The sequence below is a fragment of the Camelina sativa genome, chromosome 5, assembly GCF_030686135.1.
Source record: "Camelina sativa cultivar CO46 ecotype springtype chromosome 5, ASM3068613v1".
Lineage (NCBI taxonomy): Eukaryota > Viridiplantae > Streptophyta > Magnoliopsida > Brassicales > Brassicaceae > Camelina > Camelina sativa.
Window position 1 is genome coordinate 6,632,303 of NC_141884.1, and position 21,163 is coordinate 6,653,465.

Consider the following 21,163-nt stretch of genomic DNA (forward strand, 5'->3'; position numbering starts at 1 on the left):
TTACTAAACCAATTGCATACAACCTGTATGTGCCTGTTGGTTAATGTTATTAATGCCATCTTATTCCTGAGCCATGTCAATGAATCAATGATGCAGTTACTAAGATTCTTAGAATTAGTGTTGATTCGAATTTGTCTGCTTCATACGAGAAACTTGAATGAAATGAACGAAAACATTGTTTCCAGTTCATCTCTACTGTTTACGATTTCAAATCAGATTCTTAATCAATATAGTAAGCCAATAAGAAAAAATAGAGGTAAAACTTTACCTATGAGACTTAGAATAGATAAAAGCTTAAACAGAAAAGTTTCCTGTCTGCTTAGAATGTCTTTCCTATCGTCTAAAACAACTCGAACTCGAGATGATCTCCGATGGCTTTACATTCAAGATACCTATTATTCCCCTCAGGAGAAGTCGCTTCCGTTGCACCATTGTCATAGATATCAGGCAGCTCAGGCGGTATGGCACATCGGATGAGAGCCCAATTCAATCCTTCGAAGAAAGGATGTCTTTTAATCTCTGCAGCTCCTTTCACTGACCCGAGACGACTCTCTGGATCCTTCACCAGCAGCTTTCTGATCAGCTCCTTTGCCTGGAAGCTCACGAGAGGGCTGTCAGGAAACTTGAGGCTCTGGTATACAACATTAGACAGCGTCTCCTCATTGTCATAACCTTTGAAAGGCGTCTTCCCATATAAAAGCTCATAGAGAAGCACTCCGAATGTCCACCAGTCTACTGCAGCACCATGTCCTTCTCCTTTGATGATCTCTGGGGCCAAGTACTCGTGCGTTCCCACAAACGAATTTGATCTTGCTTCGGTTGGTTCAGCCACAAGCTGAGGCAATGACCTGAACTGCTGGGTCAAAAGATCAGGCCTTTTCGTTTTTCTTGGTTTTGAGTTTCTAGCTTGGGTTGATAAGAGCCTAGGACTGAAACATGGGACCCGACACGATGGTTCAATACATAAAGGTTGTATGCAATTGGATGTGTTGTATAGACCCGACATCCTTGCGGGATCTTTCTCAGGTGGGGAAGTTGATCTGAGAAGAGTCGGGTTCACCGCACATCTGAGTGAGAGGTCAAAATCTGTAAGCATGATGTGACCATCTTCTCGGACGAGAATGTTCTCTGGTTTCAAATCTCGGTATATAACACCAAGCATGTGTAAGTACTCCAGCGCAAGGAGGATTTCTGCTACATAGAACCTGTGAACAAATATCATCAGTTTCACTGTATATTACCACTGAATTTGCTAACAAGAAGTACAAATTCGTAACAACAATGTGAAATGTAGCCTTACCTAGCTGCGGGTTCGGAGAAACACCTGCTGAGCTGTTTCTGCCTCAGGACATGAAGATCACCACCAGGACAATACTCCATTACCAGACACGATAAGTTATCTGAAGTAAATTGCGCATACAAGGTAGGCAGAAAAGGATGGTCCAACATTTTAAGGATTGCCCGTTCTGCTTGTGCCCTTGGTGTCTTTTTCCTTCGGGCCAAGAACTCGTTATCCATGACCTTTATGGCAAACAGGCAGTTTGTACCAACCAGCTCGGCAAGATAGACTGTTCCGATATCTCCACAACCAAGCTTTTTCAAAAGGTTGAAATGTCTGAGTCCTAAAGAGCCGTATTGCAACTTAACATGCTTAATTGCTTCCCATCTCACATCCATAGACATGTGAGGTTTATTCCCACAGCTAAACCTGCTCAGATTGCTCTCCTCACTCATGCTTGTGCTGCTGCTATAATCCCCTAGGCTATTCTTTGAGCTCAACGAGAATTCAAACTTTTCGCTGGAAGTTGGATTCTCTCTTACCTGTTCATCTGCATCACCTTTTCCACTATAATTACTTGGAGAGACTTCTTGTTTCATGACAATGACAGCTTCACCGCTATCACTAACCTCACAAGAATCAGAAGAATCCTTGTTGGGCTCTTTACTACACTTCACAATGCGAATGAGACGCGGGCTTGCGAGTGATTCTTGATCTGCTTCTATACTGACATCTTTTGAGAAAGATATCAAATCGTTTGAGCATTTCTCATTGCTATTAGTATTTGTGGGAAGGTGGTTTTCAGTGCTGGTGCTCTTTACCGCACAGTGGCATTTCTGGCACAAAACTTGACTTGCACTAGGCTCTGCTAAGGAAGTATCAACTTCCTCGACCACTTTCGTAGCAGAAGCTACAGCGATTCTTAACTTCCTTTTAACCAAAATCCGCCTTTTCGGCCGCGATTTGGGACGAGGCATATTTTTTGTTACCTTGCTTACCAATTTTGTGTCCTCAGTTCCTGAACTAGGTGCATCACCCAACTTTCCTTTTAGCTCTGAGATCAAAACTGTTGGCTCACTTTTCAGTCTAGCTGATGATACGATGTTCTTGTCTAGCTCTTCAGCATAAACTTTGCTGCCAGAACACGAAGGTAGCGAGGTAACATGTTTGTCTATCTCTACCAAACTATCTTCAATAACAACATGAGGAGGATATGAAGCATTTTCTTCTATCTGTAACTCATAATCTCCACTACCAGAACTAAAAGAAGATCCAGAATTGTTGGATTTCTGCACTAACGAAGTTTCAGACATTTGACATCCCACTGTCTTTAATCCTGATCTGTTTCCATTTAAAGGGAGAAGTATTTCAGCCTGAGATGGTTCAGATATGGAGTCAGAAGGCTCAAACCGCTGAGGTACACTCTGGGAGGAGCTGGGTATATCGTCTACCGGAGTCAAAGATATTTCAACCAAGCTTTTACCCTTGTCCACAGGTATCCCAGACCTGCCAGCAGATTCATTCAAAACTTGTCTATAAAGACTCTTTATCCTGTCAGCTTCAGAAACCCTCGGAGATGCAGCTGCAGATTTTGATAACCGTTTCTGGGCAGCCATTTCTGATGCCTTGGAGATGCAAAGATCTCTCAGAGCCTGCTTCAGTGATATTGAATCAGAGTGGCCAACTCTTGGTGATCGAGGCGTTCCCATAGGAAAGGGCTTTTTCGTAGCGCCTTTTTTTGAAGGGCTTGTGCTCCTGCTCGTACCAGCACTTGTGCACCTGCTTGTACCAGCACTTGCGCTCGTCTCAAGATGATGGAAAGAAGAGCCCATCATTCTTCGAGGTGATGGTTTTATAGTTATAGACTGGAAAAGCTGATCAATGTCATACTCCATAGAACCTTGGTACCCTGACTTCAACGCAGGACGCTGCTCCATATCGTTACTTGATCCTAAAGGTGGCATACAATATCTGCTAGAATGTTTGGCCAACCTGACCACATCCTTCTCCTCAACAATTTCACAAGCACCCACGAATGATCCCATCGCGATAACTTACTTTACAACAGTGGACAGCTCCTCATGCCGATATCACTCCAAGACTTCAGAAACCGTTGCTACTTAAATCACGAGTTTGTTTTGGAAAGACCGTGAGAGACTCATCTTCCTTGATTCATCCTAAAGATCCGAGTACAACACCCTGCAACAATCACAATCCCCTGTATCTAATGAGAAACAGGCCTTATGGATAATTAAAGAGCAATATTACTGTGGAGTAAAGGGAAGAAGAAAGGAAGATGTAACAGAGGCATGAAATGATGAACAAACACAACAAAGTAAGGAGCTTTAAAGGGAAACAACAGATTTTAAAAAAGGATATGAACAGTGAAAAGTCATTATAGTTAAGTCTTATAGACTCAAATGATGAACCCTACACAAGTACAGATAGACTCTTTTAATCAACAAAAAGAACACATTTTTGTAGGGAAACCCAAACTTTTAATAGAAAGAAACTCATCAAAGGTTCAAAACCATAAGCCAGGTTCAAGTCACTTCAGCTAATGAAAAAAATAAGCAAAATACTAACCAAACCCAACAAGAGATTAGCAAATTCAAACTAAATCAAATGTGAAATCAAAGCAAGAACTTCTAGCAATCTCGATCCCAGACCCAGATCTCATGAAGCTAACATAAACAAAAATGATAAGTGATTCACATCAAATCCAAAATGAGTTAAAGCTTACTCCCACTGGACAATACACAAGCTCAGTGTCCAGAAACAATAGATGCAGAAAAGAAAAGAAAAAAGGAAACTTGAAATCACCCTGAGGATGGTCCCCAAATCTCATCAAAAGCAACAAAACAAAGATCGAAAAATGCAGAAGCAAGAGAACAGAGGCGTACCCAAATAACAACATTAGGAGGCAAAAACAGGTTCTAGAGTGTGTGATTTCCAGAGCTCATAGAGATTCCCCAGAAGAACCCTAAAGAGCCTAAAGGTCTGAGCTTTGAAGAGAATCCACAGAGCTAGAACTAGAGATAGAGAGAGAGTGAGGAAAAAAAGAAAAAAAAAAAAAACTTTAAATTTGTCGGGGATTTTGGTGTTTAGTGTAAATGATAAAGTTGAAATGTGAAGTCAGTAGGCCCCTAAAAGCATATATTTGCGGGTCTCTTTGTCAAAATATACGAAAATTTTACGTCCAAATTCGTTCGTTTCTTTCTTTCTTGTTCATTACATTTCACATCAATCTCTTTTTTTTTTTACCGTATTTTTTCTATAAATTATTTAGATCCTATGGTCTTCGTTGAGAGTATAGTACTAAAAAAATATCTGTGATAAGGTAAGATAAGTAATGGCATGTGGCAAAATGCGAATCTTGGATGCAAGTGTTTGTGTCTTCTTCTTTCTTGATTGTGACACCAGAAAAACAAGAATAGTGTAGTAAGGCCTAAAGAATCGTTTTTTAAGCCTATAGCCCAAAACGAATATGATGCAGTAAAGTTCTAAATGTTACTATGACACTAAAGTATTACTAATTTGATGATGAGCTGAATGAAGAAATAACAGTGAGAATGGCAAGTGTTCAGGGTTGTTGAGTCATTCCAAAAAAGAAACAAAAAGGATTACTCGATATAACAAGTTACACACACTTACACTCACACACACACACAACCATAAGACAAAAGGAGCCACAATCCTTTTAACATAAGCTTAAAACACAAACCAAAGCAATAGTACAAGGAAATCTAAAAACATAAAAATCACTCCAAAAGCAGACATTTTCTTACTTTCAGATTTAAGGAGAAACTCCTACTCCTGCGTTTGCAATCTTTGCCAAGAAATTAAATTTCTTGATACTCAATTTCATCTCCTGAACAAGCAATGCTTTCCACTCGTCGATTAGCTCTTTTCTTCTCTCAGCTCCAACGTTTTCCAACTTCTGACGCAGTAATTTTTGTTGATATTTACTACAGTTTTGATAGAATTTATCCGCCTCAAGTATCTCCAGCAGAACACCCAACTCACCCACACCATCTTCTTCACTCTTATCTTTCTCACCATTTTTAGCTAAACTTTGAAACGATATCACAGACTCAAGTGTATCCTCCATAACACCTAACTCATCCACACCATCTTCTTCAATCATCTCTTGCTCACCATTATCAATCTCGTTACTCACCTGCTCTTGCTCAGCACAAGGCACATCCTTATCCTCTTGTTCAGCACCAGGCACATCCTCATCCTCTTTCTCAGCACAAGGCACATCCTTATCCTCTTGTTCAGCACCAGGCACATCCTCATCCTCTTTCTCAGCACAAGGCACATCCTTATCCTCTTTCTCAGCACAAGGCACATCCTTATCCTCTAGCTCCGCACCAGGCACATCCTTATCCTCTTGCTCCGCACAAGGCACGTCCTTACTCAAAACAAGAAACCAAGATCAATAATTCATTAAGCATTAGTAAAATACAAGTTTTAAGCATTAGAAACAGAACAAACACACTCACCTTGGCTTGGTCCAATTTCTCTTTCTCACCATTATCAATTTCTACACTCACCCGCTCTTGCTCCGCACAAGGCACATCCTTATCCTCTTGTTCAGCACCAGGCACATCCTCATCCTCTTTCTCAGCACAAGGCACATCCTTATCCTCTTGTTCAGCACCAGGCACATCCTCATCCTCTTTCTCAGCACAAGGCACATCCTTATCCTCTTGTTCAGCACCAGGCACATCCTCATCCTCTTTCTCAGCACAAGGCACATCCTTATCCTCTTTCTCAGCACAAGGCACATCCTTATCCTCTAGCTCCGCACCAGGCACATCCTTATCCTCTTGCTCCGCACAAGGCACGTCCTTACTCAAAACAAGAAACCAAGATCAATAATTCATTAAGCATTAGTAAAATACAAGTTTTAAGCATTAGAAACAGAACAAACACACTCACCTTGGCTTGGTCCAATTTCTCTTTCTCACCATTATCAATTTCTACACTCACCCGCTCTTGCTCCGCACAAGGCACACTCTTACCCTCTTGCTCCCCAGAAGGAACATCCTTATTCAAAACAAGATCATTAAAAATCATTACACATTACGTAATACAACTTTATTTTTTACATCATGTTCTGAGATAGTAGCAAAGGAGATTGGTGGTAGAAACAGAACGAACACACACTCACCTTAGCTTGGTCCATATCCTCATTAGAAACAACATGTTCTGTTTCACTTTTGGCCCAAATCATCATTGACAATTTAAAGATTTCATCATCATCAGTATCAGTAAAAGAAACATCTTTCCCATCGTTAGTTCTCTCCTGATTATATATAAACCTTCTCTTCAACCTCTTGACTTTATCAATGAACTGCTTCTTCGAAAACTTCGCTTCTACATTATCTTTTACATAAAGGTACAACGCAGCCCAGTCGGATCCGTGACTCGATTTCGTTTCAATTTCATAGTCCACAATACCCTATTTCACACACACAAAACAGTAAACTAAAAGAAGAATATAAAAGTACTAGACAACAACAACCTGAGCCAAAAGAGAGAGTTTACTAACCCCGAGAATGACAAGCTCATCGTTTTTAGACCAATTCATCTTTGAAGCAGAGGAAGATTTCAATGTAGTTTTTGTCGTCGTCGTCTTCAGTTGCTTTCTCGTCCTGTGATCATCGTCACGTTTCCTCGTGATGGAGTCATCCGAGCTGGAGTTGCTATGATCACCAACTCTCTTCGTAGCAACCATTCTTGATTCGGTGAAGAAAGATTGAAACTTTGGGTGTGAGAAAAACTAAAAAACCCTAGCTTTGTCTCAAACTGAGAATTGCGTCTCTCTCTACCTCTCTATTTAAAACCCCTCATCAGAGAGACGAACCAAAAGCACATAACTTTTTCTTTACTGTTCGGCGACGATTGATATTTTCCAGGCGTAGGAGAAGTCCGAGAGTCCAAAATGTAAAATGACTAAACTACCCTCTACCCATTCACAAATCACAAGAATAACCCTTGAAAATTCAATTTTATTTTTTGAGATTGTGTGACCTTCTTGAGGTCTCATGACACTATACGATCGAGAACATTGTGCTCTGGTCTTTGATTAGTTGGCTAAGATATGTTCAGGTTTTAGTAACCTTTGACAACACAACAACGACAAAAATAGGGTTTATGCTTCTCTTACTAACCTTCTCTTACTAACCTCAAAGATTACATAGTTTTGGGAAACGTTTATAGTCTACAAAAATTCAATAATATTATAACAATAATTACAATGCTAAGATATATATTGATCTTTTTTTTCTTATTATACATTCACACAAGGGAGTGTGGAAAGCTATACAAAAAGAAGTAGGGAGGATCACAGAGAGTCTTGGTTAAAGAGGTTATAACCTGAAATGAGGGAACTGAAAGCAAAGGCAAGGAAGGCTAAGAAGGACATAGCAATCGAGGCACTCGCCATCTCAGTGAATTGGTCTTTTCCCCAGTTTGAAACCCAATCATCTACGCGAGTCACTGCTGCTGTTGATGCAGACATAAGCAGATATGCAAGTACCTGATAGCACACAACACACAAAAAAAAAGCAACTACTCTTCTTCAGAACACAAACCTTTTGTATACATAATTCGATCTGCGTTTATGTATGGTTTTGAAATGTTTTGCAGTAGACTTAGAGAGCTTGCTATTTTGAAAAGTAACCTTTAGAGATTCAATTATGTAATGAAGAGAGTAGCTTGGTCAAACAAGTAAGGCAGTCACTTTCACCATGTTTTTCCTTAACTCTAAGATAAATCCTATTCCACATATGCTATATGTTAACAAAGGTTTCAGTTGATGAGTGTAACAATATTGGACTTTGACCACAAAGTGTTTTTCTTTGACTCACAGGAGACAAGGTCATACCAGCTGAAAGTGCAAGTCAAAGTACAAGGAATTATCCATGACCAAGTCTTCTCACCACCGAAGTGCAACCAAGTTGATTATACAAGAACGAAAGTAACAAAGGAATACCATAGAGAGAGTACAAGATAAGGCTCTTTAGAATGGCGACTAATAGTAAGTTGAGGACTTGCCTGATCTATGATGAACTCAAACAGAGGTCGAAGGTGATGGCTAATCAAGTGCTTCTCTTTGACCAGATGGTACGCTAAGTCACATGCTTGAAAACTAGCATAAACAAAAGCAACCACGTTCACAGACAGACAAAACCTGTCACCAGATATCAAAAAGTAACACATAGATATCAGTATAGTCTCAAAATCAAATCATAATAGTTCAACCAAAACATAAGACTTGAACCACACAAACTGCTTATCAAATACCCCAACATTAGTGACTGAGCTTGAACATTCTAAACCCCTAAACCCTAAAACTAAACCCTGAAACTCTAGATTCAAGAAACATCACCAACTAAACAAGAAGAAGAAGCACAAACACAAAACAGAATCATACCTGTACTCCTTGTAACGATCGAAAGAATCACCACTCCAACCTTGAGTTCTATCAGCAGCCATGATTGAGAACGAAATCAAAGCCAACACAACCTCACTTAACCGAAACCCTAAAGCTGAAAACTTTACAACCTCTTCCCTCCTAGACCTTCTCAAGATAGCCGAAACAGCTCCAGATCGTTGCCCACTACTTCTCCCTGAACCAACTCTCGCACTCTTCCTCGTCGTCACCACTTCTTTAACAGAGCGATTGTGATTGTGATTGTGATTGTGAACCACCACAATCGGAGATGGGGTCTCCTCAATCTTCAAATGATTCTTGTCTCTCCTACTCTCGGGTTTACATTTCTCATCTTCCTTCTCCGATTCACTGGAATGATCAAGAGAATGTGGCGACGATGGAGACGAAGAGAGGTGACCAGTGGAATTGTCGAAAGCTACTATGGCCATTGAAGTATCAGACGGAGGTGGAGATTTCACCGTCGAAATTGAAGATGGAGACATCGACGGTGTCGTCTTAGTCGGAGATCTCATCGGAAAAAAAAAAATCAAACCTTTTGAAAAACGAGTTTGAGGATTTTAACAAAGCACAGAATCGAATTTAGGAAAAAAGCGTGAAATTGAAGCGAAAAAGGAACAAAACAAAAGTGGAAAAGTCATTATGAGAATCAAACAAAACTAGAAGACTTTCCAAGATTCTTTTGTCTACTTGCCCCCCTATGTTTTTGGTCTTTTTAGTATATTGCCCCATTACTTTTTAATTTTGATAATTCGTACCTATAGTTTTCGGGAGTATGCTGCTTTTGTAGTTTTGTTTCTTTAATATTCTTCCCCTAAATTTTTGATTTGCTATGTCTGCCCCTTGGTTTTGACTCTAGCTAATAAATGGCTTGGTCGGAATTTGATTTAATGTTAGCTTCGTTGATGTATATACGCAAGGGATACATCGTTATAAAAAAACATTATGAAGACATTTCATTAATCTCATACATCATTAAAATGATAATTGTGTTGAATATATTTTTGATCTATTTACTTCAAAACTGTGAATCAGGTAGAAGAAGAGAAAATATAGAACGCCATGCTTGGTCAGTGATATGAACATTGTCCCAAAAGAAGAATGATTTTGGATCTTTGCAAAGAGTGAACAACTTTTCACCATGTATGCCTACATCGCCACAAGATTTGCCTCGTTCTGTTGGACAACATGACTTCAATGGTTCCGGAAATCTCGAAACTCCTGCCCAAACCAAACATTCGTATACACCTCTTTTTTGGACTTCAACACAATTAAAAAAAATAACGTACCTGGAACTCCTTTGTTCTTGAATATGGTCACAAAAGCATTGTAGAGATCAAACACGAGGAAACTGTTATCATTACTCTTAATCATCTTATCGTTTAGTTTGATCAGTCCTTCACGGAGAAGACTGTTGTGAAGGTACGTCGAGGTGTCATTGGTGTCACAGCCGCCTTTAGGAGTGGCAAGCTTTGGCAAACATTTCTGCGGTGGGGATAAAGCCACCAAAACCTTTCTTACTCCTAAATCCTTAATTCTCTTCACATCCAACAAAATCTGTTTCACAACTCTCCTTATGAAAGCTGGACGACCCTGCCATGCACATTTTATATTTTGTAGATAGACTCTTAGAAAAAATAGTCAACAAAATAATTTAATTTCCTAACTATACTTTAAACTCGAAAAGCTCAACTTTGAATGTAAAATCCTAAATCATAACATTGTCTAATTTGACCACCAATCAATTTTTATTAGTTTTGATAACCCTAATCGAAACGTAGACGATTTTTATACCTTTTCGGAACCGTTGCGTCCGTTGTAAGTAAGGTAGTCATTGCCGACGATGCTGAAAAAAGCGACGGAGGAGTTGAGATCGGCCGATGAATAAACTTTTCTCCGGATGAGTTGTTCTAACGAATCGATCTGCACACTTGCGTTAGGAACTACTTTGAAAATTGTGTCAAAGACGCCAGCTCCACCGAATGCGAAATTCATTCCTCTTTTGACTGCTTGTCTCGGTCGTCCGAATCTGCCCCATTTGTATGCACACGGCTTTCTAAGTCCAATATACTTCGCTACATGTATATAATATGAGTCCAAAGTAAATAACTACATGTTTCATGTAGTAAATATTTAGAAACAAACTATAATGAACTTGATTACGAATACAATTTAACCGCTATAAATTAATATTTCAATAAATCACTACATTTCGTCAGTTCCAGATTGATTTTTCGGACTAATTAATATATCAATAAAAACAACTATAGGACTTACGCACATTATAGTCAGTTCAAACTATAATCAAACACGCAACCACAATCACAGGTGTAGTTTGGTATGTGATTTTTATTGGCAAAAAAGAACTTCATACCGAGATAATCAGTGGAGACACGACCATCGGTGAACCGACCAGTAGGCCTTCCCGGGAAAGTGATTCCGTTGGGAAACTTCCACGAGGCAGCGATCATAGTAGGTGTGTTTCCGGTGTCAGCGAACGAGTCTCCGAACACAAACAACGTTTTAGGTTTGAAACCAAAAATGCCACCTTCTCGTGGCTTCTGGCTAGATGGAGATATTGAACCTCTCACCTTGTAATCTAGAACGATTAAGAAACAACAACAAATATGAATTAAACTAAATATACAGATTAATTAACCAGATCAAAAAGAAGAAAGTAAAAGCTATATATGTATACCTGATAGAAGAGTCAGACACAAGAAAAGAAACCAAGGAGTGAGTTTAGATATGTTCATCATGATGGTCAAAATTGTTTTGTTTATGCATGGAATAGGTATGAAACTGCTTGAACGTATATATAGGTAATCGAGGAGATAGCCAGTTTGCGTGTGAGGCTTATTAGATTTTTATGTTGGCTTACGGTTTAACAATTTTAGCCGTTTCCATGCATTGAATAAATTGTGTTTCTTAAAGAAACATATTGTGTGTCACCAGTTTCATGTTTTAGATATTTTTCCATATTTCTTGCCAGTTTTATTGAAGATTTTTTTTTTTGTTTCTTAGCACAAGTTTTAAGTTTGATTTATGAAATATGCAATATATTGTACTAGATCTTTTTATTGTTCTGAAGATTTTGTTCAAACATTTCTGACTATCACCTAATATGAATAAACCAAAAAAAAGTAATATTATTTGACAAAAAGAAACATAAATTTTTTTGTTCATTTGTATGACTTTCTTCATCCAATTAAAACTCTTATAAATTATAAATATGTTTTGATAAGATCAATATGAAATATATTTGAAGTATTTTGTATCTAGTTTTTTGTTTATGTGGGTCTTCATCATCAAGTGTTGATTTAAAGATAAAAATGCTTTTAGACATTTCATGTTATTTGGACCCAATGTAAACAGAAAGGGAATAATTGTTTGACGAGAAGTAGTTAATTTGTTTTAGTCGTCTTAATTTGATAAAAATGATCAAAAAATATGAAATACATATTTTTTGTAGAGTATAATTATTCAACTAGTTGAGAACTCTAACTATCCATATACTAAAACTTTCGAAGTGTGTTCTGATTTCTTTTTAATTAGTTATATAACTTGACCTTTTGTTTTATGCAGCTCAAAATATTTGAAAATAAATATATTAGCATAGAATTTCTAGTTGAACAACATATTTCGGACTGATCCAACATACGGAAAAGGAAAAAACATGCATAAAAACGAATTATCGAAAGCTTTGTAAAACACCGACCACATGGTATCTTCCCGAATACACTCTCATAAATAACCATTTCGAAAACAGCCAATATAGTTGGGTAAATTACAAAAAGAAAAAATGGAAGTCTTAATGTTCCAAAATCCTAGGTACCTCGATCCCAAAACTTACGTACCTTCAGAAACCTCTACCTTGTTCATACCATTTACGCAATTTTTATGGTTCATGGACTGGTGGCGAATTGTGTTTGCTATATTGGATAGGTTTTTTGCGAGATCATCACAAATTAATGTACTTGTGGATAAGGTGAATCACTTTGGTGATATACATTTGTCTTTTTTTTTTTTTTCATTGTTGCTATTAAGGCAAAATATTTTCAAATATGGCACATATATATGTTTAAGGCAATTTGGGTTGTTTTTTTCCAAGCAACCTTGATCACTGATTGTGCATATTTGATAGCATGCGTAATTGGGGAGACTAGTTGGACCTTTAAGGCTTTCTTTAGACGCATGCAACCTCAAGTAATTCTAGAGAAGTTGAATGGAATCTCTCTTTCTCTCACCCTCCCAAAAGGCAGCACGAGTGGCGGCTGACCGTTTAGATAAAAATAAGCCCACACATTCGAAACTACTGCATGCATCTATCGTCCTTAACGGTATGGATCCGACCTTTTTAAAAAGCTTACAAACATTTTGAGCTTAATGTCCATATCAAATATCCAAACTCTGAACGGCTCGACTAAACCGGTTAAAAGGTTAGTAGAATTTAAACCGCCTTTAAATTGTCGGTAACTCGGGGGGTATAAAACAAATTCTCAAAAAGAGCGAGACACAATTTTATATATTTTCTTTCTTTTTTTTTCCCCCTTTTTACACAAGCAAAAGCCACACAATTTATAATAATAATAATTAAAAACTTTAATTTCGTAAGGAAAAAAAAAAAAGAAAAAGAGAAAATAATTGAAAGTTCATGACGAAACCATCTCAGCCTTAACCGCTTGACACGTCTGTGTCCATAATACAAAAAGTATTTTTAAACATAAATGAACGGCTGAGATCCACCGAGAACATTCTCAAGGTAAAATTACGAAATCGCGGGTCAACGGCTCCTCCTCCTCCTCCGCTGCCTCCGATTCTCATATCTTCTGAAGCTTCGCCGCAACGACCAACGGATTAGCTTTCTTGATCTCCTCACGACCCGCAGATTTGAAATCGTACGTGCAACCGTGAACCTCAGGGTACCTATGACTCCCACAAAAAGTCGTACCGCACCGGCACATAAACCCGGTTAACCCCACACGTTTCCTACACACGGTGCACCGGTTCGGCCGTTGCTGCTGACTCTCCGTCGACGTTTGAATCGGCTTCTTCTCCTCTTCCTTCTTCGTCGGGATCGTGATCTCTAATTCTGCCGCGTAGTTATCGTGAAGGACAGGTGCGATCACCAAAGGAGTAGGAGAAGGGGAGAGAGATGACTCGACGGTTGATATCATGGAAGCTTGTTGTTGTTGTTTGAGACAGAGATCGCCGTAACAGTTTGAACAGAGATTCATCGTTGTTGAGCTTCCGAAGAAACCACAGTTGTTTACACATAGACGATGTCCTTCTGGTGTCTCGCATCTATGTTCCTCCGCCATAATATATTTTTATCTTTCGACAATTCTTTTAAAAGACACAGATCTTTGTAGGAGGAAGAAGTGATCAAATCTGAAACAGAACAGACAGAACAAAAATAAGATTAGGTAAAAATGGTCACCGAGAGAGTTTTTGCAAGAAATGTTTCCTGCGTTTTCTCGGTAACCAAAACAGAGAGATGAATAAAAAAACAGAACACAGAAGAGAGATTGTGAGATTTAAAAAGAGGAGAGAGAGATTGTTGTTTTTTTTTTGGTGTTGTTGTTGTTACCTGTTTGTTGGTTGATTCACTGGATTCTCTATAATGGGGTGAAACGGAGAGAGAAGAGATAAGAGAAGAGAGAAGCAATATATATCATATGCTTAAAACAGAGAGATGAAGACGATGATGATGATGTATGGTATGGTTGGAGGACAAATTAAAATTTATAATCTTTCTTTAATTCTATGATATTTTTTTTTTCTTTTGTTTGAGAGAGGTCTATTTTTCTATATGTATAATAATGTTTTGTTTGTTTGTTTGTTTGGTGCCAAATTCTATTATTGATTTTTTGAAACCGTGTTTTATGATATGATTTATACCACAAAACTCGGAATATTAATCTACAACACAAAATATTCAAAAGTCAAGACATTTTTCTTTCAATTTGGATCATTTTTTTCTTTTACCATGGACTGTCCCTATGTAACTTTTGATTTCTTCCTCTCAAGTGAAGAAATAGTATATGATAAACCTAAAATTTATATGATTTTATATGTTGGAATTAATGTGTATGGATGTTACAAAATGTAGTATTGCGTGCTAAGAAAAAATATGTGAAAAAGACAGGTTGGAAGAGGAGCCAAATTTGAAGTCTAGCCTTTCTTTCCTTGATCCACTAGTGATCTTATCTTCTAGCATCTCTCTCCTCTTCAATCAGACTTGATATAATATTAGTAATATACTTGTGTATGTGCACATACCCTCCGATGTCACCACCATATGGGGCATATACCAACAATAAAATTTGCCCACAATCGGATGATATTTGTTTTTGTTTTTTCCATTTTGATAAGTTATTATATATATCACTGTTTTTGGTACCAAGTTGCATTTTATCCAAGTCTTTGTCAAGGTGACTAGTTTCTTTATCACTATATCAAACCATATATATAGTTTAGTGGTTTATAACTTTTTTTAAGTCTTTATGTGATTTTTCTAGTATTGTTTCTACACAATATTTTATAGATAACTTCTTTACAAACTGGACTGACTCTATAGATTTTTTGAACCTTTTTTTTCTTCATGATATCGAATATAATGGAAAACCCCACCGGTTCAACCGATCCGGACCTTGTTTATATAATAGAGAGATAATGGAGGAGGTTGGGCTATATAACAATCGGCATAAATCCCATTTACGGCCGCCAAGATTCTCTCGTCCGTCCCATGTTCCCACTTTACTTTCGAATTTTGTTGGTTTATGATTTCTTTTGACATGTAACCCTCATTATTGGTTTTATGTCGGCTATAATTTTCGTTTGTGTCTTTCTCTTTTATTATTCCTCACAAGTCTTTAATTTAATTATCTGTACATGTGTTCGGGCAGATTTCTCAATCCTTCTGTATGTACTATTTAAGGTGCATGCCTCGATTTAAATATATCACGAGCATGTATTTGCTATTGGTTCCGGCCTTGCCTCGATATATATATGGATGTTACGTATGACCCCTTTTATATGTGATTTTACATATTTAGTTATGCCGTATAATATAGCCTGAAAAAGAGGATACATACATCCTTGAGAAAAGAAAATACAACTCCTTAGCCATGTGAATGAGCATTCGTATCATTTTTTGATAACTTCAAATCTTCAATAGCACCATTGTTGATTCCGAGCATGTCGCCCACCAAAACTTAGGTTTTTCTTTTTCTTAATTATGAATGGCCTTACTTTTATTTTGTTTTGAGATGACTCCTTTCGTTTCGGTAGTAATGGAATCTTGCATGATTATCTTGTAAAATACTTCATGTCATCGTTCTTCCTTACTGCATGGTTTTTATAACATTTTTCCCCTTCTTTCTAACATTTCTCACAATAATTTTATAGTTATTCTTTATGTTAGGAAATAGGAATGTGAGATTACTTGTAGAAAAACTTTTAGTCGATATGTCTAATTATCCATGGTTTGACTACACCACATGTGTTTTTCCTTTTTTTTTTTTTTTTTTTTTTTTTTCTGGCAGTTAGACAGATCTCAAATTTTGGTGCTTTCTGAGTCGAGATACCATTATAATTCTTCTTTATGGGAAAGTTAATTTAACCCATTATTGGGTTTATTCTACAGTTCAGTAACCCTTAAATTTAATGATTTACCTAAGCACATAAAGATTGAGTGGAGGATAGATTCTTGTTAGTTGTTAAGAGATGATATATATATATATATATATATAGACAATGTAATCGTAATAATTTGGAGAAAAAATATCACAAACCACCATCAACAAAACAAAGTCAATAGTTTAACTGATAAAAACTTTCAGGCAAAGTTTAGAGTCGCCAAAAACAGATTACCCTTAAGATATATGCATCTATAAATATCGTACATAATTTTGAATAATCCTAAATTTAATTCGATTATTTTACATTCCTTTCTGGCTGACACAAAATATATACTGACAGATTGATGGTTTTGATGCACAGGTTGGGACATTCATACAACTGATGACAGCAACTTTCTTTGGACAAATCACGTTCATGGTCTAGTAGTATCAAGTTATACCTATAAATGGTACATATATAGGCCCAAGATAGTTTGGGCTAAGATTCTAAGTAAACCCATATAGAAGAATAATAACTCTAACTGGAATAATAATTGGTTAGGTCGAAATCTGTAAAGAAGATGATTGATTGATTATTTTTGATCGGGGGGAGATGCGTGAACGTAAAAAACGTCTAGTCAACGTGTCGTCGTCGTTGGTGACATATGTAAAAAAAATAACAATTTGCTCTCTCTAGTTGGCACATCTGACAATAATTAGGTTTCTTCCTCCCAAGTTCCCCAATCCAATAGTAATTTTTTTAATATATTTTATTCTATGGAATCCTTATTTTATTATTCTTTTGATTATTCCATTATTATTATTTTCTTTAAACAAACTGTCCAAATCACACAAAAGTTACATTTTAATCTAGAAACAAACAAAAAAGCTATATTAATTTTTTAAAAAATCTTTTTATAAAAAGTTAAAAAGAATTATTTTTGAAGATATTCCAGGGTTTATCGTGAAAGATAAGTTTAGCATGAGTGGGTTAAGATTTAAAAAATGGACAATATGGCTTTTAAATTAAAAAAAAAAAAAGTTAGGGATAATCTCAATTAGAGTGAAATTGAAACAAATAATAATCATACCAATCTGTCACAATCCAAAAAACAAGAAAAGAAAAGAAATAAGAAAAGCGTGGCTGGACGGGACGACTCAGCAAATTCGTCTTCTTCTTTCCCATAAAAATCTTGTTTTTATCTCATAACTAATCCACTTCCATTCTTCTTTCTCTTATATTAAAAAAAAAAAAAAAAATTAAATTTGTGGTATATACTTCTTTCTAAAACTTGTGTTTAACAGATTCTGGAAAGTAAAAGGTGAGACCCTTCTGAATCTGATACGTATCCTATAAATCCGGAAAGAGTTTTCAAGAGGTTTTATAATTCCGGTGTGAGAAACCTTTTTGATTTTATTATATCTCCGTCGTCGTCGAGAGATGGCTTGTGGTATGGAGAATTGTAATGGTAAGATCTCAAACGGTGACGTTTTCGGTATCTCTTCCAAGCGTGAGAAGCTCATTATTGATACAGACCCTGGAATCGGTGAGTGTGAGCTTCTTTTGCCCTGTTTTTTTTTGATGAGTTTGATTAAGTTTTAGTAAATGGATCTTAGATGATGAGCTTGTTAGGATTTAACCTCAGAAAGCTTCCAACTTTGTTAGAGTCTAATCGAAATCTCAAGATGGTGACTTTATTTGATTGAAAAGTTTGGATCTTTATGCTCTGATGCTTGCTTGATAGAAAGATTTAGAGGAAATTGTTCTTTTTTTAAGTATGTTGACTTTTTTATTTTGTTGCAAATGAGTTTGATTGTGGATTGTAAGATCAGTTCTAACATTATTAGTGTATATATTATGTGTGACTAGATGATAGTATGGCGATAATGATGGCGTTTCAAACACCGGAGCTGGAGATATTAGGATTGACTACTGTGTTTGGGAATGTTACTACACAAGATGCTACTCGTAATGCCTTACTCCTGGTATGTATTGTACAATGCCATCATTTATTCACTCATTACAACTTGTTTTGAAATGTTTTGGGATGTGTCTGTGATCTCTTTTCGTTGTTTTTTGCAAAAGTGTAGTGTGAGATTGCTGGCTTCCCTGATGTTCCTGTCGCAGAAGGTACTTCTGAGCCTTTAAAGGTACCATCTTCTCTCCTCTGATTAGGATTTGAACCTAATTTATGCCAAGATCTTTGATATGGGAATCAAGTCAACCCGTTTGTGACTTTAGCTCGAACTTCTGGCTTTGGTGTGTGTTGGATTCAGGGTGGAATTCCTCGTGTTGCTGATTTTGTGCACGGTAAAAATGGACTAGGAGATGTCTCACTTCCTCCTCCAAGTATAACGAAATCTGAGAAAAGTGCAGCTGAGTTTCTAGATGAGAAGGTCTCAGAATTCCCGGGGGAAGTCACCATTCTAGCCCTCGGACCTCTAACCAACCTGGCATTAGTAAGAATCATAAACCCCTCCTTTAATCTTAATATATGATTTGTGTCTTGACCATTACAAGTTTTTTTCTTGTTTCAGGCCATCAAACGCGATAGTTCATTTGCTAGTAAGGTGAAGAAAATTGTTGTTCTTGGTGGAGCCTTCTTTTCTTTGGGAAATGTCAATCCTGCAGCTGAGGCTAATGTAAACCCCTCCCATCCCTCTAACCTCTTTTGTCAGTGAAAAAGAAAATGCCAGTTTCATTTTTGTTGGTCTCTGCTCTCTATGCAGATATATGGTGACCCGGAAGCAGCTGATGTTGTGTTTACATCTGGAGCAGATATTACTGTTGTTGGTATAAACATCACAACCCAACTTAAACTATCAGGTGAAGAAGCTTCTTCCATCCATCTCCTTTAGCATTTTGATTCCATATTATAAAAGCCTGTAAAAAGTAAGTGTCTGTTTTTAATCTATTTCAGATGATGACCTCTTACAGCTGCGTAACTCCAAGGGGAAACATGCTAAATTGTTAAGCGATATGTGCAATTTCTACAGAGATTGGCACGTCAAATCTGATGGTGTTTACGGTAAGCAAGAAACTGTGATCACAACCAAACATGCTTTAGATATTGCAGTTTTTGATTTTAAAAGTTTTGTTGTTTGCTGGTTTCAGGTGTGTTCCTCCACGACCCAGTCAGCTTTGTGGCTGTTGTACGGCCTGATCTATTCACATACAAGAAAGGTGTCGTACGGGTGGAAACTCAAGGAATATGCGTTGGCCACACGCTCATGGATCAAGGCCTCAAGAGGTTTTTTAATAAACTTATCTTCTTCAACAAAATAAGAAAAGCACTTGAAATCTTCTTGACATTTTACTAAATAACGGTTTTGATGGGAACTTGCAGATGGAACGGAAGCAATCCGTGGGTAGGATATTCACCGATATCAGTGGCTTGGACAGTCGACGTAGAAGGAGTTCTGGAATATGTCAAACCAAAGCTGATGAAGCCATAAAAAGATGAGTTCCAAGTCACAGTCTCGTTTAGAATGTGTGAATATTCATTTGATAATGGCATCATCACATTCATATTCTTCTGGTTCTAACTTGGATCTCAATTTCATCCTCTGTATTTGATCTGTATAAATGGTACCACGTATATTGGATTTTTTTTAAAGAAACTAATGAATGAAAACTATCTTTGTTTCCTTAGTCTCTGTCTCTCTGTTTTTTGCTTTCACTGGTGGAAACTGTTATTGTCTCCTCAATAAGATCGATAATATGAAAAGTGGAAACATGAAAACATTTAGATATCTAGGCTTATAATTTGATAGATAAATCGAACTCTGTATCGGAAAAGTAATGTAGTTGACAAGTAGGAGAGAAGGAACAACAACAAGTGTCAAGTGTGTCACGTAATGTATGTTCACAGCCAATGATAACAAGTAGCTAGCTGATAAATCACAGCCAATCAAGATAATATCTAAATGTTTTCATTATGATGGAAAATGAATAGAGTGGGAACATGTGAAAGAGGGTAGACTAAGGAGGAGGAGGATTTAATGAGAGATGGTTCTAACAAGTTGGGGCTCACTATGCATAATTGTATCTACAGGCAAAAATTGTGGATGATGTTGATCATCATCATGATGAAGTCGGGGACTAGTACTCATGAGTACTTTCTTCTACCTCTTTTTCCCTTTAAATCTTTAAATCGATTTAGAAAATTGTAAATCATTTATTACATCCAAACTATATACAGTAAATGTGTGTGTATGCATCATCCATCAAGGTGAGCATACTTTTTTGTCACATGTAAAGAGGTCTTGCAAACAAAACTGATTATAGTTGTATCTACAGGCAAAAATTGTGGATGATGTTGATCATCATCATGATGAAGTCGGGGACTAGTACTCATGAGTACTTCTTCTACCTCTTTTTCCCTTTAAATATTTTTAATCGATTAAGAAAATAGTAAATCATTTATTACATCCAAACTATATACAGTAAATATATGTGTATGCATCATCCATCAATGTGAGCATACTTTTTTGTCACATGTAAAGAGGTCTTGCAAACAAATTAAAACTGATTACAGTTGGGACACTTAAAAACGAAATATTTGGTTGAATAATTTTTTTTTTTTTTTTAACTTTTTGATTTTGGGAATGTTAAGAATCTCATATCGGAAGTGAGATGAGATGTAAGAGTAAATTATTTGATTCTGAATTTTGAAAAGTGATTTACCGAGGGTAAAAAATATTCATATACATAAAAAATTTCATCTCTAAAATTAGTGGTGTACTATTAAATGTCATACTGTTGGCATTTTAACTCCATATCTTCTCTTTTTTTTT

At 36.9% G+C, this 21,163-nt stretch overlaps 6 protein-coding genes across 8 annotated transcripts; 1 reads left to right on the forward strand and 5 right to left on the reverse strand.

Moving 5' to 3' along the window:
* Positions 1-241: 241 nt before the first annotated feature.
* LOC104785894 (serine/threonine-protein kinase KIPK2) lies at positions 242-4,557 on the reverse strand. The gene is made up of 3 exons (XM_010511181.3): positions 4,183-4,557; positions 1,301-3,478; positions 242-1,205 (listed from the first exon to the last, which is right to left on the reverse strand). The coding sequence occupies exons 2-3, from the start codon at positions 3,322-3,324 to the stop codon at positions 341-343; spliced, it is 2,889 nt and encodes a 962-aa protein (XP_010509483.2). The 5' UTR covers positions 3,325-3,478; positions 4,183-4,557; the 3' UTR covers positions 242-340.
* A 329-nt stretch (positions 4,558-4,886) lies between these two features.
* On the reverse strand, positions 4,887-7,374 carry LOC104785896 (uncharacterized). Of its 2 annotated transcripts, none has more exons than XM_087513225.1 (5): positions 6,840-7,374; positions 6,459-6,749; positions 6,227-6,334; positions 5,788-6,135; positions 4,887-5,696 (listed from the first exon to the last, which is right to left on the reverse strand). In XM_087513225.1, exons 1-5 carry the CDS (start codon positions 7,023-7,025, stop codon positions 5,076-5,078), a joined length of 1,554 nt encoding a protein of 517 aa, XP_087369351.1. In that variant the 5' UTR covers positions 7,026-7,374; the 3' UTR covers positions 4,887-5,075. The 2 variants fall into 2 exon arrangements, with proteins under 2 accessions (XP_087369351.1, XP_087369352.1); XM_087513226.1 differs by having other exon boundaries at positions 4,887-5,666; positions 6,840-7,314.
* A 67-nt stretch (positions 7,375-7,441) lies between these two features.
* LOC104785895 (CASP-like protein 4A3) lies at positions 7,442-9,395 on the reverse strand. Its single transcript, XM_010511182.3, has 3 exons — positions 8,727-9,395; positions 8,348-8,483; positions 7,442-7,829 (listed from the first exon to the last, which is right to left on the reverse strand). The coding sequence occupies exons 1-3, from the start codon at positions 9,257-9,259 to the stop codon at positions 7,635-7,637; spliced, it is 864 nt and encodes a 287-aa protein (XP_010509484.2). The 5' UTR covers positions 9,260-9,395; the 3' UTR covers positions 7,442-7,634.
* Positions 9,396-9,674: 279 nt separating this feature from the next.
* On the reverse strand, positions 9,675-12,788 carry LOC104785897 (GDSL esterase/lipase At2g36325). 2 transcript variants are annotated; one of them, XM_087513227.1, is made up of 5 exons: positions 12,602-12,788; positions 11,119-11,343; positions 10,539-10,819; positions 10,034-10,337; positions 9,675-9,965 (listed from the first exon to the last, which is right to left on the reverse strand). In XM_087513227.1, the coding sequence occupies exons 1-5, from the start codon at positions 12,651-12,653 to the stop codon at positions 9,763-9,765; spliced, it is 1,065 nt and encodes a 354-aa protein (XP_087369353.1). In that variant the 5' UTR covers positions 12,654-12,788; the 3' UTR covers positions 9,675-9,762. The 2 variants fall into 2 exon arrangements, with proteins under 2 accessions (XP_087369353.1, XP_010509486.1); XM_010511184.3 differs by lacking the exon at positions 12,602-12,788 and adding an exon at positions 11,443-11,541.
* Positions 12,789-13,240: 452 nt separating this feature from the next.
* LOC104785898 (zinc finger A20 and AN1 domain-containing stress-associated protein 4) lies at positions 13,241-14,717 on the reverse strand. The gene is made up of 2 exons (XM_010511185.2): positions 14,335-14,717; positions 13,241-14,135 (listed from the first exon to the last, which is right to left on the reverse strand). Exon 2 carries the CDS (start codon positions 14,063-14,065, stop codon positions 13,565-13,567), a length of 501 nt encoding a protein of 166 aa, XP_010509487.1. The 5' UTR covers positions 14,066-14,135; positions 14,335-14,717; the 3' UTR covers positions 13,241-13,564.
* Positions 14,718-17,373: 2,656 nt separating this feature from the next.
* Positions 17,374-20,018, forward strand: LOC104785899 (uridine nucleosidase 1). Its single transcript, XM_010511186.3, has 9 exons — positions 17,374-17,913; positions 18,237-18,352; positions 18,458-18,517; positions 18,644-18,826; positions 18,905-19,009; positions 19,097-19,193; positions 19,288-19,395; positions 19,482-19,617; positions 19,714-20,018. The coding sequence occupies exons 1-9, from the start codon at positions 17,808-17,810 to the stop codon at positions 19,820-19,822; spliced, it is 1,020 nt and encodes a 339-aa protein (XP_010509488.2). The 5' UTR covers positions 17,374-17,807; the 3' UTR covers positions 19,823-20,018.
* Positions 20,019-21,163: the final 1,145 nt, after the last annotated feature.